Source organism: Nycticebus coucang, chromosome 22 (genome assembly GCF_027406575.1).
Source record: "Nycticebus coucang isolate mNycCou1 chromosome 22, mNycCou1.pri, whole genome shotgun sequence".
NCBI lineage: Eukaryota > Metazoa > Chordata > Mammalia > Primates > Lorisidae > Nycticebus > Nycticebus coucang.
In genome coordinates this window covers 353,887-372,078 of record NC_069801.1, presented here as the reverse complement: position 1 = coordinate 372,078, position 18,192 = coordinate 353,887, and the positions used below count along the sequence as shown (strand labels likewise).

At 52.4% G+C, this 18,192-nt stretch overlaps 1 protein-coding gene across 2 annotated transcripts in view; it reads left to right on the top strand.

Moving 5' to 3' along the window:
* Nucleotides 1-5,863: 5,863 nt before the first annotated feature.
* UBE2J2 (ubiquitin conjugating enzyme E2 J2) overlaps nt 5,864-18,192 on the top strand; it is a 22,946-nt gene continuing 10,617 nt past the window's right edge. The window contains exons 1-3 of one of the 2 annotated variants that reach the window (XM_053576647.1): nt 5,864-6,000; nt 10,362-10,492; nt 13,875-13,915. In XM_053576647.1, coding sequence (XP_053432622.1) covers nt 10,362-10,492; nt 13,875-13,915 — 172 coding nt within the window. In that variant the 5' untranslated portion in view covers nt 5,864-6,000. Of the gene's footprint in view, nt 6,001-6,078; nt 6,172-10,361; nt 10,493-13,874; nt 13,916-18,192 lie in introns of those variants that run through there. The other variant, XM_053576648.1, reaches the window with a different exon arrangement.

Below are 18,192 nucleotides of genomic sequence, written 5' to 3'. Positions count from 1 at the left end.
CTGCACACAGAGGGCTTGCTGCAGGGACCTCGGGACAAAGGCTGGGTCAGTCTGGACCCGCCCTTATCTAGGCACGGCCCTGAGGCCTGTAACAGGGAGCAGACTTCAGTAGGTGCTTCCCACAGAGCCAGGAAAGGGTTTCTCTAGATCAAGAGTAGGATATATTGTTTGTTTGTTTTTTTTTTGGCCGGGGCTAGGTTTGAACCCGCCACCTCTGGCATATGGGACCGGTGCCCTACTCCTTGAGCCACAGGCGCTGCCCAAGAGTAGGATATAAAAGTATAAAGTTTATTTCATATTCTTAGGACAGAGGAAGTGAGAGAGGGAAAGAGGAAAAAGTAGCAAAGAGCAGAGAAAGACTGATTTTAGTCTTTACTAAAACATTATATGTTAATAATTTTTCTGTTATTTCACTATAAAGACCGACCATCTCCACACCCTTACCCTCAGGAACTCATAGCAGACTTAGCAAAAGGCCCATGGAGGTCCTGGCTTTTAACAGGGATGGACAGCCTGTCACGCTTGCCATGCTGCCTAGGGCAGTGACCCAGCTTGAGCCCCAGTGACTGCTCACCACAGGGCCTGGGGTGGTGGGAGGTGTGGGGGAGAAGGGAGTCCAGGTCCTGGTAGAGATGCTAGGACCAGGCCCCCACCTCTTCCCTAGAGAAACTGAGTCACTAGAACCTGGGCCTGGGTGCCCTCCAGGGAGTGCCAACCACACTGACCCCCTGCAGAGGTCCTAGCTGGACCTGGGGGGTGTGTGTGTCAGCAATGACCAGGCTTCAAGAGCCAGGGGTCTTCAATGGGAGCTGTCCACAGGCACAGGGGTGAGCAGTGGGGCCCCTTTTCATGCCAATACCTCACCCTCACTGGTGTGGATTCACATCACATGGACTGACTAGTGGGAAGGGCACCTACGCTCCAAGTGACAAGGTGATGCCACAATGACCAGGCAGTGCCAGCACTGCTCAGAGGAGCTCTACCTGCCAGTAGACACGCCCCAGGATGTCATCCTGGTCAGTCATGAGAACAGACATGGCAGAGGGCAAGTGGATAGTGGTGATAGTGGGGTGACTGCAGCTCCACCAGCCTCTCTTCACATCCATCCTTGGGCGGTGGCTCCCGGATCCAGTCTGGTCTGGAATCCTCAGTGTAGTCCCACCCAGGCCTGGTGGTAATGTCCCTTGGCCTTCAGTCTGCTCAGATGCATGGATGAGACCCTGCCCTAGGCTGTCCACTCTTGGGGCTGGCACTGTGCCCTCTCACCAGGAAACCTCAGAGCTCAGGCACCACCTCAGGCATTTCTTGTCATGGCCTTGGAGCTCAGCCTGGGTGGTTAGGCAGCAGGATGGCAGAGAAGGAGTGTCTGCAGGTAGGCTGAGGCAGGTGGGTGGGGCCCCTGAGGAAGACCAGGCCCAGGTGACATGCCCAGGACAGGGCTTGTGTTGCATCTCTTGGCTTTAATGACACTGACCTCCAGGAGCCAATATGGCCATTTCTAATTAGGGTGGGTCTGGCCAGGTCTGGGGTAAGAGTCAAGCCTGTACTTGTTCAGTACTATGGGCTCAAGGTGAGGCATCATCTGCCATACTGAGTGACCGGGGAAGATTTTGTGCTTCAGGACATGTGGGCTCCCGGGGCCAACCAGCCCATTGTGGGGACACCAGGGCACCCAGGGATATACAGCCTGGCTGGCTGGCCTGGCCCTAGTCCTGCCCAGAGGCTCCAGGGTCCCAGGCCAGGCCTGCTGACTCAGACATGCCTAGTCATTAGAACCTGAGGACATTCCACACTGTGCCCATTGTTGTCTGAGTAACTGAGCCCTCCCGGGCTCAGGGGAGCAATGTGCTGGGCTTCAGCTACTCCTGCCGCCCTGCAAGCACCAGCTGGCATAGGCTAGAGGCCACTCCACTCTGCTCCACTCCTGGGCCTCCCACACTCCTTATGTGGCCTGCAGGAGCTCCTGCCAGCACTGGGCAGTGAGGGCAGTCTCAATGCCCACGCTGAGCCCACAGGTAAGGCAAGCCATCAGCAGCATGTTACAGGGGAGGTGCAGGTGCCTGGAAGATTCTGACTCCAGGCAGGAGAAGGAGGTGCTCTGCAGAGGGTCTCAGGATCCAGTTGGAGCTTCCAGGGCTTCTTGGAGATGGGGCAGGCTCTGGACCTCTGGACAGAAGGCTTGAGACTCACAGGTAGCCGTGGGCACCTCAAACACAGCAGGAGTGGAGATAGCAGCCCCTCACACTCAGATGTACATTCACACACAGCAGGAGATACACCACATACTCTAGGAAGAACTGGAACCCTGCCCTGAATAGGCTGCCTGTCCCTCCTGCCTTTGCCGTGTGTGTGTGTGTGTGTGTGTGTGTTTTCAAGACAGGCCATACCGCCTCTCTTCTTGCCTGGCTCCATGCACACACGCTGCGTATCCTCCCTGCAGTGTCTGAAATGTCTTCTGACGGTCTGTCCAGCACATGCTGTGTCCTCTCAGTGAGACACACTCTCCACTTCAGGTTGGGAGACCCCAGGAGGGCCTTGGCCTGGGGAGGAAAGCCCTGGTGGACACTGCTGTTCTCCTGGCAGTGTGTGGTGGGCAGCCAGGATGGCAGCTCCAAAGTGGATGTGGCTTGAGGCCACTGGGCATGGGGCAGGGCTGTAGGGTGGGGTCCAGTGGCCAGATGGCCACCCCTGCTCCCAACTCAGGAGGGGGAGTTGGGGGGCAGAGATGGGGGGGGCTCTGCCAGGTATGCCTTTCTCACCTGGAGCCCTCCCAATGAGGTCTGGGCCCTGGCCCTTGCTGGCTGGAAGGGATGGTAGTTCCTGAAGTGGGAGAAGAAGATAGTGTTGGCCCAAGACCCCTTTGGATGCCCTTCTGTCCTTCCCAACTCCTGGAATACAGGTCTCAGGTCAGACATGGGCTCCAAGAAGACCGTGGTGAGCCCTGAATCTTACTTCCTGCCAGTCTTGGGAAGGGTGCCTGCCCAGCTTACATGTCCAGATCTGACCACTGGTGTCTGTGATTGAGAGACACTCTGTGGGGGCCTCTATTACCAACACCCAGGTGTCCCTTGGGACTAGCTGCCCAGCCAACGGGACAGGCACTAATTGTGAGAACCACCTGGGGCCTGGGTGTGGAGGTAGCACCTGGTGCTCAAAGTAGGCACGGTGTTCATTTTCTCCACTGGATAAATTTTCTCCATCACCTACCACACATGCCAAGAGGACACGCTACATGCTCAGAGCACAAGCCAGCACATGTTCCATCCACCTTGGGCCAAGTCACACTGTCTCCTTAGCCAAGATCTTTGGCTGAAGTGTGGCTGTGTGAGGACAGATGGTGTATGCAGGTGGCAGGACAACCCTGTTCTCCTGGGGCCCTGCTGTCCCCAACAACTAGATCCTCAGCCTGGTCCCATGTTAGAGAGTGGACTCGGGCCCTTCCCCCTCAGGCTGACTCTGGGTTCCTGAATGCCCAGCCCATTGGCAGCAAGGAACTGGGCTGACATGAGGGAGTCACTGGGTCCAGCATGCTCAGCCTCCACTCTGAGAATGGGTGAGGCCACTGGTCTGGCAGCTCTGGTGGGAGGCAGCAGCCACTGGTGTTGTCCTGAGAAAAGGAAGTGACACTAATGAAGAGGGGCCCTGGTCCCTCCCTGGGCCAGGAGTAAAATGCAGCTCTGTCACTGACTGTGTAGCCTCCCTGAGTTACTCCACCTCTCTGAGGCTGCTTCCCCCATGGAAAATGGGGCCACAGCACCTCTTCAAGTTTAAAGCGGGGGTTAGCTGACATTGCTGGTAGCTGTGGGCCAGTGGCAGAGTCCCCAGATCCATCTCTGAGCAGCTGCCTACAAGTGAGTGGGCTGTACTGCCATTGAGATGGGGCACAAGAGCAGCCTGAGCTGCCAAGCAGGAGACCCCCAAACTGGAACAACCTGTGCTTTCCTGCATCACAGGAGTGAGCCAGCAGGAGAGCTCAGCCTTGGGGAGCTGGTGTAGCCAAGGGGCAGCTTGTGGGGAGCAGAAAGCCCCTGGCCTTCCCATGGAAGAGGGAGCCCTGGTCAGTGGAGGGGCATATCCTCCATGACCCATGCCCTGCGGTGATGGTGTGAAGTCCCTCCTGAAGGCTAACCCCAGGCTCTGCTGCTGCAGAAGGGTGGCTCCTGCCTTCAGACTCATGGTCCTGAAGCTTGAGAAGGCTCTAGTCACTACCTGCTGCCAGCCTGGCTGCCTGCTTCCCATACCAGCTGCTAAGGCCATCCACTCTGTGGCCACAGCACTAAGCAGCCTGTGTCCCACTGATCAGGAGGTTGCAGATGTGGGTAAGTGGAGTCGTGGTGTCTGGACAACTTTCTGGCTGCACCTGTCTCAGGTGCCTTTTCCCTTGGGGTGTGACTCAGGTGTGCTCCTCCTTGTGAGGAGGCTGGAGTGGGGCTCTGAGTTGAAGCTTCTTCTGCAGTCTTCCGGCCAAGATGCTCCAGAACCTGCAGTATCTCTATAAGTACGTTGGGATATTTACTTACAGACAAACTGAGCCAGGGGAGGGACTTTGTCTGTTCCAGGCCAAGGCCCCAGTGGTGGCTGTGAGTGAGCAGAGGTGTGCTCATACCTTTAGCTCAGGTGGCCTTCCTTCCATGACTTTCAGACGCATGGTCCTGGTCAGTGGGACACAAGCTGCTCAGTGCTCTGGCCTTAAAGCCGATGGCCAGGCAGCCAGGCTGGCAGCAGGTGGTGACTAGAGCCTTCTCAAGCCTCAGGACCATTTGTCATGACTTTCCACACTCTGAAAACAGTTTAGTCTGCCCTGCATGTTTCCTGAGGGCAGCAACAGAAGGAGAGCCTGGTGATAGCCAGAGAAAACAAGCTGGTTTCCCATGGGCTAACTTGCTAGTGGGGGACTGGCAGACAGATGGACACTCCTAGGTTCTGCCCCAGGGCCAGGGGACCATCATTTATCATGTGTCAGCCACCTTTCCACCTGTGGTGGATCCTGGACTGGCCTTCCTCTGCCATCTGCCCCAGAGGCCCATCCCCAGCGTTCTGCCACCCTCACATCCCTCCAAACCTGCCAAGTCAGAGGGGGTGGTGGTGGTGGTGAAGAGGAAGACCACACCCCCACAGGTCCATCCCCGGTCTGTCCCTGGGGTTCCAGTGGGGCACGGCTGCCCCACGGAGGGATGCTGGGCGCCGGTACGGCTGCGAGGCAGTCACAGCGTGTCATATATGTCCCGGACATCCGGAGCCGGCCCTGCGCTCACTCGGAACCCCGGGACCGGCTCGAGGGGCTCAGGCCAGGGGCTGAGGGCGTGCCCTGCTAGGGCAGGCGGGCTGCGGGAGCGGACGAGCCTGAGTGGGATCCTCCGAGCACGACGACCGTGTGCCCGGCCGGGAGGGAGCTCAGCGGGGATGCGGCAGGCTCTTCGCTGGACGCCGCCGTCCGGGACTCTAGGATGGAAGAGGCTGGGGGGAGAGTTGGAAGTCCCTTTCCCCGCCGGGGTCCTCTTGAGGCTGCTCACTGCTCCCGGAGCCACTCGCGGACAGGGCTGTGGCAGAGAGACAACCCGGGGGTGGGACCACATCGCGAGATTCACGGACTGGCGCGGGAACTACCCCGCGTAGCTCCCCCCCCAGTGCGCACGCGCTGGCCTCCTCCACCTGGAGCCCCGCCCCGCGGAATTGCCTGCCAGTGCGCACGCGCTGACAGTCTTCCCAGATGACGGCTGCGTGGCCTAGCGGGGGCCGGAGATAACAGAGACGTGAACGTCGTTCTCCAGGTTGCCTAGAGCGGCCGCCTCCTGGAAAACCGCGCACCGGAAGCGGAACCGCGTCTAGGTCCCGCCCCATAGGCAGCCATCTTGGAAGCTGAGCTGGAGGCCGAGGTGGTAGTGTACTTCGGCGGGTGCGGTTCGCTCCAGTGCGGGTCTCATTCTTTCGCACCCTGCTCCGGTCTCGACCACGGCGAGCCTGAGCGCGGCGGCGGCCCACCCGCGGCGACGGGAAGAGGTGAGCGCGCGCTCCCACTGCGCCGGGGCCTCGGGCTGTTCGTCCGCCCGGTGGAGCCACCCGCAGCTGAGGGCCGGGGCGCGGGTCCGCGGGGGACTCCGCGCCGCCGTCTCCGTTCGCTCCCGCCTCCCGCGGGGCCCCGGCCCGGAGCGTCCCTGCGCAGAACCAGAGGTCGGTTACGGCGGGTCGCCGGGACTGCGGGCTGGGGGGGTGTCCATTGCCGGGTTGGGAGTTTGGTCGCACGGCTGGGTCTCCTATGAAAAGGCCTGCAGTTAGTTGGGACGCTCGTGGGCACCTTCAGGACGAGCCAGTATTGACCTTGATTCGTAAATGTGTCCTGAGGAGTGTGGGGGCGATGCCGTTGAGCCCGCCGCTTCACACCTCAACAGTTGGAACCCCACATTGTCACATAAATCCCAAGAGAAACGAGTGTGGCCCGGATTGTGTTTCTGGGTGTAAAATAACAGAAAATCCAGGCGGTAAGAGAGGGAAGTCAGAGTCCAGGCAGCCGGCGTGTTGGAGTGGACTTGGGCCCTGATCCAAACCCCGACCTATCCTCAGGCCATCAGCTCAGCCTTTGGCCAGGTGTAAGCGTCTAGTCTTTTCAGTGCGTACCGTTTAGTAGGTGTGCGTGTGATTCACGTACAGTTCCCAACTTTCTGCCGGAGCCAAATGGGTAAGCCCCATAGCACAGCGGGGAGGCAGCTAAGGACAACGCAGTGTGAGAGCTATGAGAGCGCATCAGTTTAAGTACGGGCAGGGTATGGGTCAGGATTCTGTTCAGTCCGGGGCGAGTGAAACTGGTATAATCAGGCTTCAAAAGAAGAGAACTTAAGCATATCATTTAATTGAAAAGTCCAGTATGGAGATTTTAGGCAGGGTTGGACGTTGGTGCCTAGGATTTGCATCAGTAATCTGTGCACAGCTTGGCACTGTTGACCTCATTTGTAGCAGCTAGGTTCTCAGGCAGGTGTGTGAGTGGTGGCGGGGCTGCCTTCATCAGCCTTGGGCCTCCATCCAGCCTGTGAAGCAATCTGCTGGGAAAGGAAGATGCTTCTGTGACGGGCCTGGGTGTATCACGTGTTTATCTGATGGCCAGGCAAGGTCTCCTGGCACAAGATCACCTGATTACTGACACTCAGAGTAAAAAAGAGTTGTCTAGAGAAAAGAGGAGTGAGATGAAGGTGTGCTGGGCATCCCACAGCAACATGGACCTGAAGGGTCTGTGCCCTCGGGGTTGCAGGTTACTTTCCTGCAGTGTGTGTGAGATACCGTTTTTTTTTGAGACAGAGTCTCACTTTGTCTCCCTCGATAGAGTGCTGTGGCATTACAGCTTATAGCAACCTCAAACTCTTGGGCTTGAGCTGTTCTCTTGCCTCAGCCTCCCAAGTAGCTGGGACTACAGGTGCCCACTATATTTTTTGGTTGCAGCCGTCATCATTGTTCTTTGGCGGGCCCAGGCTGGATTCGAACCCACCAGCCTTAGCCGCTTGAGCCACAGGCGCTGAGCCATGATAGTGGTTTTTATCTATGCTTTTTATTTATTTATTTTTTAGTTGTCTCTCCTTAATATGATATACCATATGTTCTTTATCAGGACTTATTTTTTTTTTTTTTGTAGAGACAGAGTTTCACTTTATGGCCCTCGGTAGAGTGCCGTGGCGTCACACAGCTCACAGCAACCTCCAGCTCCTGGGCTTAGGCGATTCTCCTGCCTCAGCCTCCCGAGTAGCTGGGACTACAGGCACCCGCCACAACGCCCGGCTATTTTTTTGGTTGCAGTTTGGCCGGGGCTGGGTTTGAACCCGCCACCCTCGGTATATGGGGCCGGCGCCCTGCTCACTGAGCCACAGGCGCCGCCCTATCAGGACTTATTTGAAGGGAACCTGAGGCACATACGCTTCATACTGTGTTTTCCCATTATTTTAGCGTTATATACCCTGCCCTTCCTTCTGTCATATTTGGATAGGGAGAATTAGGAGAAACAGTCTCCTCAAACCTCTGTGTCAGACCTCAAGAGCAGAGGAGGCAGAGGAGGCATAGTTGAGGAAACTGAGCCGTTGTATCATAATGTGATTTTACGGATCACACCTCTCAGCAAGGATGGGGCAGAGGTTTGGTCGTGATTGACCATGTAGAATGTGTTTCACTTTTCTGTACCTGTTCATAAACTTTAAAAATAGGTCCACTAACCTTGATAAAGCATCCAGTCTGACTACTTAGCTGAGTCAGAATACAGTTGTATTTGAATTAGGCAGTTATTTTGCATATGGTGGAGTGTTAACTTCATGGCGAACATTTAAAAGGAGGAACAAGTACTGTGTGGAAATTCTGTTTTTGGGTAATTGGTATTTGTTACCTGGCCCATTTGGCTTCTCCAGCCAGAAGCTGAGGGACTGCAGCCCTGCTTCTGGTGGGAGCACTCATGGCAGAGCCAGGCAGAAGAGCCCACTCTCGCATCTGTTGGTTCCAAAGGCCCCTGCATGATGTGTTGGTCAGGTGAAGGACCAAGTCGGAGGCATTTGATGAGGGGAATCAGGGAGGCTTCTGAAGGAGGTGGCCTTCCATCTGGGTTGGAAAGGGCCTAGGTGAGTTTTCCACCTGTAGACTGCCCCAAGACTGGTGCGGGGTAGACTTCAGGTTCGTTTGGATTGGGAGGTCAGGTGGAGGTCGGTGGCTGTTGCTCATGGTCACTGTTGTCCAGGACTGTGATTAAAGCTTTTGGTCAGATAGTGCTGTGTGAGACAGGTTGGGAGCCCTGACTATCACGGTGTTGTTGAAAGGTGGCATTTGCAGTGGTCTGGGGCTGACAGTAGCAGGAAGGTGTGGACACATCTGCCCCACTGTCCACACTTAGCCTGCCCATTCTAGACCAGAGGAATGTCTCTTGGTCCTTTTCTCTCCGTCCCTGCATATCCCCACGTCCTCATTTCCATATTTTAGACTAGTGGTTTCACACTTTATTTTTATAGCTGCAGACCTTTTTTTCTTTCCCTCTTAAGTTATGAGAAACTCCAGTATATAAAAGAGATTAAGTTGGAGCTATTCTGATGTCTGTGGCAGTGAGGAGTCCAGTGTCCCAATCACCACCCTCTCCTCATCTTCTAGAATATAACTGAGGGGTCCCAGGTCCCTGATCAGTCTCTTTTCTTTCCTTTCCCTTCCCTTTCCCTTTCCTTCCCCTTTCCTTTCCCTTTCCTTTTCCTTTTTCCTTTCCTTTCCTATTTTTTGAGACAGAATCTCACTTTGTCACCCTCTAAGTAGAGTGTTGTGGTGTCATAGCTTACAGCAACCTCAAACTCTTGGGCTTAAACGATTCTCTTGCCTCCGTCTCCCAAGTAGCTGAGACTACGGGCGCCCACCACAATGCCTGGCTGTTTTTTTAGAGATGAGGTCTTGCTCTGGCTCAGTCTGGTCTCAAACCTGTGAGCTCAGGCAGTCCACCCACCTTGGCCTCCCAAGTGCTGGATTATAGGCGTGAGCCACCACACCTGGCCTCCAGTTTTTTTTCTTAAATGATGGTGGTACTGCCTCACTCCCTTTGCTTAGTCTTCAGTACTGTCCACTTGAGCTACTAAGGTGGCCTTTCTAATAGAAGATGTGATTTGTTGTAAGGCTTGTTCTCAAAGGTCTTCTGGGCACTGCCCTGGGTTTACCTCCTTAGCCAGTCTTAATCCCACCCCTCACTGTGCTTGGGTTCTTGACACAGTGACCAGTGCTGTTGCCAGGCCCTCTGCATTTCCTGAGGCCTGCCCACCTTCTACCTAGAAGGCATGACTTCTCCTATGCCCAACCAGTGCCTTGGGGTCTTTCAAGTGTCTCTGTCCCTCTGGCCTCAGAGGGAGGCTCCTTTGTTCCTTTTGCTGGTGACCAATGGTAAATTGGTTTGTGGTACTTGGAATTTTCTTTCGTGTAAATACTCAATCCCACGAGACATCTTGAACTCAGATTTGAAAAACACGCACCACTGTTTTCGGGATCTGGACCAGGCAGGCTTCAGCACACCTACCTACGGCCCTTTAAGATCATTGTCTTTATCCCCATTTAGATTCTTTGAGGACAGAACTTAGGCTTTGGGGTTCGCTTTATCTTTGCACCTGTGCCATACATTGCATAAGTGAAGGTGGTGGCAAGACGGATGGAAAAAGGACCCTGAGGGCCTCTGGACATCTGGGTGCGTGGCAAGTTAGAGTGACCTGCTGGCTGTGATTCTGGGTGCCTGGTGTGAGATGTGCACATTTAAATGAATTATGGGCTGCAGAAATGAGAGCAGAGGAGCATGGCTGCTGAAGCTTGGGATGAGAAGAGTTGTTGTTGTCCGTCTCTCATTCTTTATAAATGTAAACATTTGTTTTTAATAGATGAGCAGCAACAGCAGTAAGAGAGCTCCAACAACAGCAACCCAGAGACTGAAACAGGACTACCTTCGGATTAAGAAAGACCCAGTGCCTTACATCTGTGCTGAGCCCCTCCCTTCAAATATTCTCGAATGGTAAGGCTTTGTCTCCCTGGTCACCCTGCACGACTGTCATGCGCAGCTTCTCTCCAGGCTTGGCTAAGTGAGCCTGGTCCCTCTGGCCATGGCAGTGGGCAGGCTGTCCCCTACTCAGGTGTGAGTGGATACTCTCTAATCTTCCCAGAGGATAGCCTGCCAGAGACACCACAGAGTCCTGTTGACTTAGGCTGGGAGTCCTGTTGACTTAGGCTGGGAGTCCTGTTGACTTAGGCTAGGAGTCCTCAGGAGGATTTGGGTTGTGCAGGGTTCACAGCTGTTGATAACTCAACATCTTGCAAGTTGAGGGCTTAGAGTAGCCTTCCCTCTACTCGTTGCTTTGGACAATGGCAGGTAGCCTGTCTTGCTTCAGAGCATTTGTGATAAGAACAGGATCCTGACACTCCACCCCTGGCATTGGCTCAGGCCAGGTGCCCCTGAGCACCTGTGTCATTTAAACATTCATTTCATGGTAGCTGTTTGGCCACAGTTGGAGTTAGGAGACTACCCATACCTTTAGAGAAATATAGCCTCTACCAGGTTTTCTAGTAAATTTGTAAGAAAGTGTATGGGCGGCGTCTGTGGCTCAGTGGGCAGGGTGCCAGCCCCATATACGGAGGTGGTGGGTTCAAACCCGGCCCCGGCCAAACTGCAACAACAACAACAAAAAATAGCCAGGTGTTGTGGTGGGTTGCCTGTAGTCTTAGCTACTCGGGAGGCTGAGGCAAGGGAATCACCTAAGCCCAGGAGTTGGAGGTTGCTGTGAGCTGTGTGATGCCATGGCACTCTACCTCTACCGTGGGTGATAAAGTGAAACTCTGTCTCTACCAAAAAAAAAAAAAAAAAAGAAATCGTAAAGCTAAGGCATTAAAAAAAGCATTTTCTCTTTGTTTGCAGGATGTTTTTTTTTTTTATTTTTTTGAGACAGAGTCTTTTTTTTTTTTTTTTGCAGTTTCTGGCCTGGGCTGGGTTTGAACCCACCACCTCCGGCATATGGGACTGGCGCCCTACCCCTTTGAGCCACAGGCGCCACCCGAGACAGAGTCTTATTATGTCGCCCTCGGTAGAGTTCCATGGCAACACAGCTCACAGAACCCTCCAACTCTTGAGCTTAAGCGATTCTCTTGCCTTAGCCTCCCAAGTAGCTAGGACTACAGGCGCCCGTCACAATGTCCAGCTATTTTTTTGTTTCAGTTGTCATTGTTGTTTTAGCTGTCCCGGGCTGGTTTCGAATCTGTCAGCCTTGGTGTATGTGGCTGACGCCATAACCACTGTGCTGTGGGCCCCAAGCCAGGATGTTTTACGTTTTGATCTTTAAAAAATACTTTAGGTTCAGCGCCTGTGGCTCAAGCGGCTAAGGCGCCAGCCACATACACCTGAGCTGGCCGGTTCGAATCTAACCCGGACCCATCAAACAACAATGACGGCTGCAACCAAAAAAAACCCAAAATAGCCGGGCGTTGTAGTGGGCGCCTGTAATCCCAGCTACTTGGGAGGCAGAGGCAGGAGAATCGCTTGAGCCCAGGAGTGAAGGTTGCTGTGAGCTGTGATGCCACACACTCTACCCAGGGTGACAGCTTGAGGCTCTGTCTCAAAAAAAAAAAAAAAAAAAAACAAAACTTGGAGGCAGCGTCTGTGGCTCAGTTGGTAAGGCGCCGGCCCCATATACCGAGGGTGGCGGGTTCAAACCCGGCCCCGGCTGAACTGCAACCAAAACATAGCCGGGTGTTGTGGCGGGCGCCTGTAGTCCCAGCTACTTGGGAGGCTGAGGCAAGAGAATCGCTTAAGCCCAGGAGTTGGAGGTTGCTGTGAGCTGTGTGATGCCATGGCACTCTACCGAGGGCCATAAAGTGAGACTCTGTCTCTAAAAAAAAAAAAAAAAACTTGGGCAGCACCTGTGGCTCAAAGGAGTAGGGCCCTGGCCCCATATGCCGGAGGTGGTGGGTTCAAACCCAGCCCCGGCCAAAAACTGCAAAAAATAAAAATAATAAATAAATAAAATTGTATTACACCAGAGACAAAAGAGATTTTACTCTTGTCTTTGGAAAAAAATATTTTCCAAATAGGGCAGGGGTTCACCTTTCCCAGCTCATAGAGGAGGCCTTGTCCTGGCAGGTTCTCCAGGCAGCTTACCTTTACTTCTGTGATTCGTGGAATCCCTCCCTATGTGTGACTCTGAGGGCCGGGAAGTGGGTGGGGGTCTCTAAGATCACCCCAGGTGCAGTGATTCATAAGGAATACTTGTGTTAAAATTTATACAGTGAAAAGACAGCAAAATCAGAAAAGGAAAGAGGTGCATAGGACAAAGTCTGTAGGAAATCGTGCACAGGCATCCAGATTCCTCTCTGAGGGTGACCCATTTGGCATGTGGTTACCAGAGAAGCTCAACAGACTCAGTGCCAGGGATTTTAAGGTGGCCAGTTGTCACTGCCAGGCAGCTACCAAAGTTCCAGACTCCAGAAGGAGAGCAGGGGTTCAGTATAGAGGAAACCTTATTTATTTGCATAGGGAAATGTGGCATTTATTTGTTGCTTCTTCTAGTCTGAGCTCTCTAAGGACTTTGGCCGTGGGGTGGTCAGCATTGTCCTCCTCCTTCCTCCAGCATAGCTGCTCAGAGGTCTCCTTCTGGTTTTTCCAGGAACATCAGCATGGAGGTGGGGAGGAACATAGAGCCAGCTTCATGTCACTAGCTGTGCCCTGCTTCACCTGTGTGCATGTTGTAAGATGACATATATATGAAGCTGGGCACAGTGGGTAAGATAAGATACATAAAATATATATGAAGCTGGGTACAGTGGCTCACACCTGTAATCCCAGCACTCCTGGAGGCCAAGGGAGGATTGCTTGAGCGCAGGAATTTGAGGCCAACCTGAACAATAGCCAGACTCTGTCTATACAAAAAATAGAAAAATTAACTGCTTATAGTGGCACATGCCTGTAGTCCCAGCTACTCAGGAGACTGAGGCAGTAGGATGGCTTGAGCACAGGAGTTTGAGGTTGCTGTGAGCTGTGACGATGCCATAGCACTCTACCCAGGGCAACAGAGTGATACTCAGTCTCAAAAAATAAAATGTATTATGAAATTAAAGTTTCTTTATAATTTTAGTTTAGTGACTACAGAGAATTCTTGCATGTTGTGTTCTAGAAACAAAAGTACCTTGTGGAAAATTTAGAAAGTACAGCCTTGTAAGGGTGGCAGGTGGCTTCAGCTCCTATAGTACAGGAGACCAGGGTGCTGTTCAGTACTTACCCTGCAGTTGTGTGCTTGGTTGAATGTTGGCAAATGTAGTTTGGATGGGTGCTACAAACCTAGCCTTGAAGTGACTCAGAGTTTGGAGAATTTGCCATTCCTAAATCCCAGTAATTTTTTTCTCTCCTTTAGGCATTATGTTGTCCGAGGCCCTGAGATGACTCCTTATGAAGGTAAGTCTTTAGCTCTGAGGTAGAACAAGACAAAATTTGTTCATTTTTTACAGTTTTTACATTCTGAATAGACTTTGCCTGTTAAACATCTTTTGTTTGCACATAACAATGTATTTTGAATGTATTGGTTAAGTTGGACTTACTTAGAACTCATCCTCTTATTCCTCCCACCTACTGAATTGTTTGCTCAGAGTTTGGTTTTGCTGGTGTGTCTAAGTCTTTAGGTGCCACCTGTAAGTATTAGTGTCTTCCAGACCTCCCTGCTGTGGTATAGAGCTGAGAAGAACAGATCAGGATAAACAGTGGAAAAAGGCTTTATTCTTCTGCTGTTTCTTAAGACCAACGTGAATGTTATTGAAGGAAGGAAAGGGGTGTTTATCGAGTGTTTTAGTCTGTGTTGGGCATGTTCAATGACTTGCGATCCTCAGAGTAGTCCCCTTCGTGTGGTTGGGGCATCTGAGGCTTAGGGAGGCTGCAGGGCCTGTCTGGGATCTTAGCCCCACCAAGCTGCTGCCAAGAGGCCTGGCCTCTCCCAGTCACCAGGTACCACCTGGGATCCTTGGTGTTGTTTACATAGTAGACTTGGGAGTTATCAGTCAGCAAGTTTCTGGGGCTTTTGGGGAGATTGGTGCTAGCCTTGGGGTCTGGACCAGCTTGAGAGTCTCTGTGGACACCATCCCAGGGGCAAGCCCAGAGCAGAGTGGGGTCCAGGTAGCCGGGCAGCAGGTTTCTGTCTGCCTACATGTGGAGATCTTGCATAGGATGTAATGGGAGGAGAGTGCTGCTGCCAGAAGGAAGTATGCGAACCATGACGACCCTGCGCTACTGGGGATGCCATGGAGGGTGAGAGTGGAGGTAGCATGGCCGAGGGGCTGCTGGCCTCAACTGCAGCCTTTGCTCTAGCCCAGGAAGTCCAGTTGTGGGATAATCTGTCTGGGAAAAGCACGTCTGCAGAGTGGGCGTGCCATCATGGTGTTGCTGACTGAGACCCTTGAAATGATTAGCTGTGGTGGGTGCTGAAGTCACATGAAGAACAAGTCCCAGGAGACAAGGAGAGACTTGCTTCAGGCCCGTCTGCATGTTGTACACCTGCTGCTGACCCTGTGAAGAGCACACACCAGAATGAATGGTGCTGTTATACCTGGGAATGGGTTATGCTAAGGTTTTAGTTTTTTTTTTTTTTTGCCAGAGCTGTGTTTGAACCCCCCACCTCGTATATGGGGCTGGCACCCTACTCCTTTGAGCCACAGGCACCACCCAGGTTTTAGTCTTACTTTATTGCCCTCGGTAGAGTGCCGTGGTGTCACAGCTCACAGCAGCCCCCAACTCTTGGGCTTAAGAGATTCTCTTGCTGGGCAATGCCTGTGGCTCAAGGAGTAGGGCACCAACCCCATATACCAGAGGTGGCAGGTTCAAACACAGCCCTGGTCAAAAACTGAAAAAAAAAAAAAAAGATTCTCTTGCCTCTACCTCCTGAGTAGCCGGGACTACCGGTGCCCGCCACAATGCCCAGCTATTTTTTTGTTTTCAGCAGGCCGGGTGCATGTGGCCAGCGCCCTACCCATTGAGCTATGGGCACCACCTTGTGTGGTTTTAATATTTCCCAAATAAATCGTGAATATTTGTTGTGTAACCAGACCCTACTCCTCTCAACAAGACCAGCAGGGCCACTGCTGGTGAACATGAACTGCCCCACCCACCCATGGCTGGACACAGTGAGGGGTGTTAGGCTAGCCCTGTCATTTGTGCTTTCATTTTATGTCCCTGATGTGGTCTCTGCTGGTTCTGTCACCAGAATAGCCCACCTGCCCAATCTTGTAGAGCTTCCTTTCAGAGGCAGAGCTTGTTCCTACTGCCCCCACCCCAGCTGCCTGCTCCTTGTTGCAGCCCTTGCCTGTATGCAGCCCCACTCTCCATGTTTCCCCTGGCAGGGTTTCCTGAGATGCCACATCCAGGATTCTTCTCCATTATTGGATTCTTGGTCTCTGGTGTCTGACACTATTGATAGCTTCCTTTCTGATGCCTCTTCCTACCATCTTGGTGGCTCCTCTGAGGGGTCCACATCTGTTTGGCTTAACGTGTGTTGGCCTGTCCTTGTGCTGAGCTTCCTGGCTGTTCTACTTCCCCATGCAGGCCTGTCTCAATAGTTCATAACTGGCTTCCTACAAGTGTTGCTGCATAATTACCCTTAAATTAGTCTTTAGATTGGATACAGTTTATCATAATTTCAACAAAGTTTTTGTAGGATGCATGTGTTTATTCTACAATTTACATGAAAAGGTTAGAGTAGCTGAAATAATTTTTAAATAGAAGAAAAAAGTGGAGTCAGTTATTTTAAGATTTCACCCCAGCAGCAAAGAACCCATGGTTGTCAGGGGAGAGACACAGATCATAGACCAGAGTAGAGAGTCAGACTCAGCAATGCACCATGGCAGGCGGCTGCTGTTCGGCGAGGTGCAAAAGTAGTTTGGTGGTGCAGCTCAGCCTTTTCAGCAAATGGTCCAGAGCCACTTGGTGTCCCTGGGCCAAGGTCAGAGTTGAGCTGCTCATCCAGCCCATTTGTCAGCTGGGCTAGTGCTGGTGCTTTGCCCATGTGTGTGGTTCTTGGTGCCCTTGTCTGTGCATCTCTCAGTCAGTAAGGGCTTTCCCAGCAGTCAGGCAAGAGGGTGCCCATCTTCCCACCACCCTCCGCTAAGCTAAAAATGGCTCTTTTCCTTGCCATGTAAATCACACTACCCAATTAGTAGTGAGCTGAGTATAGTTACAAGTGCACATTGGCTATTCCTGCTTCTTCTTTAGAAAAACGGCTGTTTGGGCCGGGCGTGGTAGATCATGCCTATAATCCCAGCACTCTGGGAGGCCGAGCCGGAAGGTCGCTTGAGATCATGAGTTTGAGACCAGCCTGAGCAAGAACAAGATCCCATCTCTAAAAATAGCGGAGTATTGTGGCACGCACCTTTGGTCCCAGTCACTCGGGAGACTGAGGCAAGAGAATCAGTTGAGCCCAACAGTTTGAGGTTGCTGTGAGCTATGACACCACGGTACTTTACCGAGGGTGACAGAGTGAGATTCTGTCTCAAAAAAAAAAAAAAAAAGGAAAGAAAGGTACTTGTTGATAGCTTTCCTTTCTTCCTTCCCCTTTTTTTTTTTTTTTTTTGAGACAGAGCCTTAAGCTGTCGCCCCAGGTAGAGTGCCGTTGCATCACAGCTCACAGCAACCTCCAACTCCTGGGCTCAAGCAATTCTCCTGCCTCTGCCTCCCAAGTAGCTGGGTCTATAGGTGCTCGCCACAAAGCCCGGCTATTTTTTTGGTTGCAGCTGTTGTTGTTTGGCAGGCCCGGGCTGGATTCGAACCCACCAGCTCAGGTGTATGTGGCTGGCGCCTTAACCACTTGAGCCACAGGCACCGATTTTTTTTTTAATTTGACAAGAGTCTCACTCTGTGCCATGGCATCATAGTTCACAGCCACCTCAAACTCTTGGGCTCAAGGAATTCTCTTGCCTCAGTCTTCTGAGTAGCTGGGACTATAGGCGCCTGCCATAACGCCAGTTGTTTTAGTAGTGACTGGGTCTCACTGTTGCTCAGACTGGTCTTGAATTCTTAGTTTAAGCAGTCCACTTGCCTCAGCCATCCAGAGTGCTGGGATTACAGGCATGAGCTACCACGCCCAGCTTCTGTTATAGTTTTTGTTGTTGTTGTTCTTACCTCTTATAGTTTTTTGCTCATTTTCTAGTTGGGCCTTTCCTTATGATCCCGAGTGTCCTCACAGTGGCATTTCTGGCACAGTAGCCTCTCACTGGTGGACTTATCTGCATGTCAGACTGGCTTTGCAGATGACCCTTGCTCATATCTCCCTTCCATTGTTGATCCCACAGTGGTCTCAAGTGGGGATAGCAGGAGGGAGTCAGCACATGGCGGGTAGTGTAAAACCAGGAACAGCAGGGTACTGCCCTGCTTCCACTGTGAAAAGGCAACTTAGATTTCAAATGGATGCCAAAGTGACGTAAAATTGCAAGAATTGCACTCTGGGATGCTGAGGTGGGTGGATTGCTTGAGCTTATGAGTTCAAGACCAGCCTGAGCAAGAGTGAGACCTGTCTATGCTAAAAATGAAAAATTTGAGGCAAGAGGATCACTTGAGCCCAAGAGTTTGAGGTTGCTGTGAGCTGTGAAACCACAGCACTCTACCCAGGGCAAAAAGTGATACTGTTTCCAAAAAAAAACATCACAAAAAGAAGTTATTGGGGCTTCCTTCATTGCGGGGTAGCTATGGAACGG